Genomic DNA, 6,889 nt, shown 5'->3' on the forward strand with positions numbered 1-6,889 from the left:
CAGCAGGAAACTACCCACCCACGCTCTGACTGACCTCTGTTTGTCTGCCAGACTAATCAAACCCTCATACCGCTCCTCAATCCACTGACACATCATGCTTATATACACTTTTAGAAAAAAGGCTTCCAAAAGGGTTCTTTGGCTGTCCTCCTCTGTTGATAGGGTTCTACATCGAACCGAAACGGGTTCTACCTGGAACCAATGGGGTTCTACCTGGAATCAAAAATGGATCTTCAAAGGGTTATCCTATGGGGACAGCCGAGAAAAACCCCTTTAGGTTCTAGATAACACCTTTTATTCTAAGATCAAATCAAATCAAACTTTATTTGTCACATGCGCCGAATAGAACATGTGTAGACCTTACCGTGAAATGCTTACTTACAAGCCCTTAACCAACAGTGCAGTTCAAGAAGAGTTAAGAAAATATTTACTAAAGTAAAAAATAATCAAATGTAACACAATTAAATAACAATAATGAGGGTATATATATAGTGCGGGGGTACAGGTTAGTCGAGTGTCGCTACTGATCAATTGACAAAGATGTGGGTTTAAAACTAAGGTTCTGGTAGTTCTGAGGCTGGGTGGTCTGAGAGATCAGAGTTCCTCTCCATTTTTCTTTACTGCCTCACTTCTATTGACACACAGCAGCAGGAATGAAGCCTCTGTGTGCTCTCATAGTGAAGAGCCTCTTCAGAGTTCTACATGAGACAGTCCTTTCTGTCTGACTAACAGGAAACTGCTCACTGCAAACACTTCCAACATATCCATTATGGTTCTCATTGGTCATGTGGAATATAGCGGTCAGGAGTTTGGGCCCTGGTCTACTTAAACCTGATAGATGATGAGCTCCACTTTAAAACACTTCAAAATGGAAGGGACAAAACGCAGTCATTTGTTTTTATCCATTTTATTGTATGAGTCATTCACTGCTGAGACAGTTTTTTAAATTTGTCATACTTTATGTGTTCATGTTTTATGCAGTTTATTTACATTATTTATGTTTTGATTTGTAACATGTTGTTCATGGTGTTAACGCTGTGTACCCATACTCCTGTTTGAGAGACTGTTGCCAGTATGGCTGTGTGAACTTATATTCACATTCCCTGGCCCTGCGTCCTGCCTGTCTGTACTGTAGAATCTGTCTGACGGAGGTCCAGCACCACGTCACAGCAGCCACCTGCCCAGAGTGGGAGCCTTCAATGGGGATCACCACCCTCTAACCCCCCCCCCCCCCTCCTCCCTTCAAACTCCAGAGACAACGGATGGTGGGTGGACTGCAGTACACTGTCTGGCTGCCCTCCAAACTAGAACCCCCTGCTTGCATTCAAATAACTTTATAAGGACTTTTCATGTGTTGTTTCATGTGCACCCTACAGACTAGCAGAGAAGCCTGTTGCACTAAAACTGAAGCTCAATGTGAAACCAAAGCTACATTATGTTAACTGAGTGGGTTTGAGCTCTGCTGTTTCTAACTCCGATCTGCTTCACTAATATGCTTCTATAACAACAGTCACCTACAGAAGCAGAGATGAAGGTGTCTTGTCCACTGCTGGACCTAATATCACCATGCTGCTACATACAGTTCACTAGATGAAACATAACACAGTCTTTTAAGTTGTGTGTCTTTATAAAATGATGTGTGTAACCCATACTGTGTGTCGATGTTGTGACAAAGCATGCCGTGACCATTTCTTTTATTATGCATTTTTTATCCACCTATCTGTACCAGTGCGGGTCCCTTCCAAAGACACACACGCACATGCACGCACACACACACACACACACACACACACACACACACACACACACACACACACCACTTCAGACTAAGCAATATACCAAAAACTGCTCAAGGCCACTCTGCCAGCAGCTGACTAGAGACTCTGGCAGCCCATCGGCCTTCTGGGAAATGTGGTCCTGTGTGATTGACAGGCCAGCGGAAGGGGGAGGGGATGGACATCACTGACAGCATGCCATTAATGTCACTGTCTTACACTGAAGCACTTACTCTCTCTTTCTTGCTTATTCTCTCTCTCTCTCCCTCCTCTCTCTTTCTACAGGGACCTAAAGAAGGTTGGTGTGACTATCGTCGGCCCCCAGAAGAACATTGTGAGCAGCATCAAAGCACTAGAGAGCCACAGTAAGAACGCCCCTGTCCCAGTGTAACTCGACCGAGCCACTAGAGACTGGCTGTCTGGCTGACTGGCTGACTGGCTGCCCTCTGGGCCCCGTTCCAATCTGAATGAAACCCCTCTGGGCCCTGTTCCAATCTGAATAAAGCCCCTCTGGGCGACGTTCCATTCTGAATGAAGCCCCTCTGGGTTCCGTTCCAATATGATTTAAAGCGTCTCCCCTTCAGACCTCTGTGAACGTTTCAATGACGTTCCTTCCACAAGGGAGGCTTCCCTTTGCGAGGGGTAGTGATGGGGAGAGGAGGGCCTCATTGCATTAGAACAGCCCTCTGATCTCTCTAACATACAGGAAGGAAGTCCCAAACTAAAGGAGGAAGTAGACACTCCACACAAATGCTGAGATGCCTTACTCAGAACAGGAGAGGAGAGGAGAGAACCTGGCCTTGGACCTTGGGGCATGGCGATAAAGGGCTGGTGCTGGGATTGGATAACGTGGGACAGCAGGGCCCTTTGTGTGACCTATAGTGGTAAGGGGCTCGTTGAGAACTGATCCAATCGTGATCCTGTGGACTTGACTGACAACTCTTTAACTCTGGAGAGGGGGACATTAAATGCCTTGAGTAGAATAATGCAGTCAGCAGCAGCAATTCACTCACATCAACCTGGAGCAGACAGAAGCAGACCTGGAGATTCATTCATGAACTTTGAGACGCTGGACTCCCACCACTGAAGACCCCACTCACTCTCACAAAGAAGGACTGATACCACTCTGTGTGTCTGTGTGTCTGTGAGTGTGTGCTCCTGTGTTACTCAAGAGAAAGTCAGCTTGAGAAAGAAGCCAAACCATTGGATGGGCACCCAGACTACAATAAGCAATGTTTCCCCTGGCTATAGCCTACAGTCTGAAAACAGTTGATGTCAAACAGAAAGCAATAATCACAACAATCAGATTATCAGTTTGATCAACCAGAACCAATGAGACTCACACAGTTTGCTCTGATGGGTCACAGGATATATCAGACCACATACAGAACTGTAATTAACTGCCACAAGTCTGCTTATTATACAGTAGGTAATGATACATCACTCCAAGCTTCCTTATTCCTACCCCTAGTGTGAAATCTCAGTATGTGTTATTCATTCAAACTAAAGCAGGATAGAGAGAGAGAGGTAGAAGTAGAGAGAGATGTGGAGAGAGAGTGGAATAGAGAAGGAAATGCATCTCTGGAGCAGACAATGATTCTCTCTGGAAACAACGAGTGTGTGAGTGTAATACATCTCTGGAGCAGACAATGATTCTCTCTGGAAACAACGAGTGTGTGAGTGTAATACATCTCTGGAGCAGACAATGATTCTCTCTGGAAACAACGAGTGTGTGAGTGTAATACATCTCTGGAGCAGACAATGATTCTCTCTGGAAACAACAAGTGTGTGAGTGTAATACATCTCTGGAGCAGACAATGATTCTCTCTGGAAACAACGAGTGTGTGAGTGTAATACATCTCTGGAGCAGACAATGATTCTCTCTGATCTGAACAATGTTGCGTGTGGATGCGTGATAGCACCCCCGTCTGTCCCCTGCCCGCCTGTTGCCCTTAGCTGCTGTTGTATGTTCTATTAGCATGTACATATGTAAACAACCATGTAACTATAGCTACTAGCAGTACAGTCCCCTTCCATAGCCATCCCTTTGTACAAATGTTTCTATGTATAAAAGAATGAACAAAAATATCTGTGCAACATTTTGAAAAGGCAAAAATTATTTGTATTATATTTGATGTTATTTTGTCTTATATTTGTTTTTTACATTAAAAAAAGCAATTATAATAACCTATTATTTATTTGTTAACATATACAGTGCATAAGTGTAGTGTTTTGTTTGTAGCAGACAGTAGGTTATAACATGGTTCTGTGACAGCGTCGTCAATGTTTTCTGTTTTCTTTATAATCATGAACATTTGGAAGAGCAATACTGTTAACCACCCCCTCCCTACTCTTTTAGCTTTCTTTAGATGAATGTGTGTGCGTGTGTATGTGTGTGCATGCAAGCGTGTGTGTGTGTCTCTGTGCGTGCGTGTGTGTGTGTGTGCTTGTGCAAATGTAAAAGGCCTTGTCTACTAATGTTAAATGATTTGTAGTGGAAACATTTATATTTTTATAATAAACATTCTTAAAATATTTTTGAAAAAATTAATGCAGATAAACTTGCCCCTATGATTCTTTCTGGTATTTTACAGCTTTGGGACAACATAACAAGGCACTAACTTAGCCCTCTCCTGTCTCTACCAGACATCTGGTCTCCAGCTCTCATCTCTACTCCCCACAGAGCTTCTGTTGTCAATCCCTGTTCTTCTGCTCTGAATCAGAATCCATGTTCAGGGCCACTTCCAATAAGGTCTTTCATATAGAGTAGAGCAGCCCGACGTAGTTAGCAGGTAGATTTATTGTGTGATTTTAATGCAGCTGATCTTATAGGGTTCCAGAGTGGGTCAGTGTCTGGGGGGATGTCTGGGGGCTGACTGATCTTGCGCGCGCGTGTGTGCGTGTGCGCCTGTGTGTGTGCGCGTGTGTGTGTGTGTGTGTGTGCGTGTGTATGATGGTGACTGATGGTCTCTCTGCTCTCCCCTGGAAGCCTGACACTCTCCAGATGTGAGGAGCAAGGGAGAGATGGAGAAGAGGAGCGAGGGGAAAGGGATAAAGGAGAAGAAAGGGGTGAGCCGGACATTGCCCCCTAGTCAGGGAACGATGAACACATTATGCTACACATTGTTGTTCCAATTTGTTCTTTACTGTGAACTAAAACCCCTGAGCTCCTGGGAACAAGAACTGACCGGGGAAAGATGGAGGGGAGGAGCAAGGGAGAAGACTGGAGAGAGAGGGAGATGAACTAGCAGCTGCAGGAGGACAGGAGACAGACAGGTGGTGAGAGGTAAAGCGATAGACGGAGAAAGACTATGGGTGAGCGAGAGAGACTAGGCAGTAGGCAGGAGAACAGGAGACAGACAGGTGGTGAGAGGTAAAGCGATAGACGGAGAAAGACTATGGGTGAGCGAGAGAGACTAGGCAGTAGGCTGGAGGACAGGAGACAGACAGGTGGTGAGAGGTAAAGCGATAGACGGAGAAAGACTATGGGTGAGCGAGAGAGACTAGGCAGTAGGCAGGAGAACAGGAGACAGACAGGTGGTGAGAGGTAAAGCGATAGACGGAGAAAGACTATGGGTGAGCGAGAGAGACTAGGCAGTAGGCTGGAGGACAGGAGACAGACAGGTGGTGAGAGGTAAAGCGATAGACGGAGAAAGACTATGGGTGAGCGAGAGAGACTAGGCAGTAGGCAGGAGGACAGGAGACAGACAGGTGGTGAGAGGTAAAGCGATAGACGGAGAAAGACTATGGGTGAGCGAGAGAGACTAGGCAGTAGGACAGGAGACAGACAGGTGGTGAGAGGTAAAGCGATAGACGGAGAAAGACTATGGGTGAGCGAGAGAGACTAGGCAGTAGGCAGGAGGACAGGAGACAGACAGGTGGTGAGAGGTAAAGCGATAGATGGAGAAAGACTATGGGTGAGCGAGAGAGACTAGGCAGTAGGCAGGAGAACAGGAGACAGACAGGTGGTGAGAGGTAAAGCGATAGACGGAGAAAGACTATGGGTGAGCGAGAGAGACTAGGCAGTAGGCAGGAGAACAGGAGACAGACAGGTGGTGAGAGGTAAAGCGATAGACGGAGAAAGACTATGGGTGAGCGAGAGAGACTAGGCAGTAGGACAGGAGACAGACAGGTGGTGAGAGGTAAAGCGATAGACGGAGAAAGACTATGGGTGAGCGAGAGAGACTAGGCAGTAGGCAGGAGGACAGGAGACAGACAGGTGGTGAGAGGTAAAGCGATAGACGGAGAAAGACTATGGGTGAGCGAGAGAGACTAGGCAGTAGGCAGGAGAACAGGAGACAGACAGGTGGTGAGAGGTAAAGCGATAGACGGAGAAAGACTATGGGTGAGCGAGAGAGACTAGGCAGTAGGACAGGAGACAGACAGGTGGTGAGAGGTAAAGCGATAGACGGAGAAAGACTATGGGTGAGCGAGAGAGACTAGGCAGTAGGCAGGAGAACAGGACAGGTGGTGAGAGGTAAAGCGATAGACGGAGAAAGACTATGGGTGAGCGAGAGAGACTAGGCAGTAGGCAGGAGAACAGGACAGGAGGTGAGAGGTAAAGCGATAGACGGAGAAAGACTATGGATGAGCGAGAGAGACTAGGCAGTAGGCAGGAGAACAGGAGACAGACAGGTGGTGAGAGGTAAAACGATAGACGGAGAAAGACTATGGATGAGCGAGAGAGACTAGGCAGTAGGCAGGAGAACAATAGACAGACAGGTGGTGAGAGGTAAAGCGATAGACGGAGAAAGACTATGGGTGAGCGAGAGAGACTAGGCAGTAGGCAGGAGAACAGGAGACAGACAGGTGGTGAGAGGTAAAGCGATAGACGGAGAAAGACTATGGGTGAGCGAGAGAGACTAGGCAGTAGGCAGGAGAACAGGAGACAGACAGGTGGTGAGAGGTAAAGCGATAGACGGAGAAAGACTATGGGTGAGCGAGAGAGACTAGGCAGTAGGCAGGAGGACAGGAGAAAGGCTATGGGTGAGCGAGAGAGACTAGGCAGTAGGCAGGAGGACAGGAGAAAGACTATGGGTGAGCGAGAGAGACTAGGCAGTAGGCAGGAGGACAGGAGAAAGACTATGGGTGAGCGAGAGAGACTAGGCAGTAGG

General features: G+C 46.9%; 1 protein-coding gene across 2 annotated transcripts in view; it reads left to right on the forward strand.

Annotated features, from left to right (window-relative positions):
* Positions 1 to 4,326, forward strand: part of LOC135519197 (ephrin type-A receptor 3-like) — a 169,026-nt gene extending 164,700 nt beyond the window's left edge. The window contains exons 17-18 of one of the 2 annotated variants that reach the window (XM_064944290.1): positions 1,136 to 1,265; positions 2,061 to 2,149. In XM_064944290.1, coding sequence (XP_064800362.1) covers positions 1,136 to 1,220 — 85 coding nt within the window. In that variant the 3' untranslated portion in view covers positions 1,221 to 1,265; positions 2,061 to 2,149. Of the gene's footprint in view, positions 1 to 1,135; positions 1,266 to 2,060 lie in introns of both variants that reach the window. The other variant, XM_064944289.1, reaches the window with a different exon arrangement.
* The last annotated feature ends 2,563 nt before the right edge of the window (positions 4,327 to 6,889 follow it).

This window comes from Oncorhynchus masou, chromosome 29, assembly GCF_036934945.1.
Source record: "Oncorhynchus masou masou isolate Uvic2021 chromosome 29, UVic_Omas_1.1, whole genome shotgun sequence".
NCBI lineage: Eukaryota > Metazoa > Chordata > Actinopteri > Salmoniformes > Salmonidae > Oncorhynchus > Oncorhynchus masou.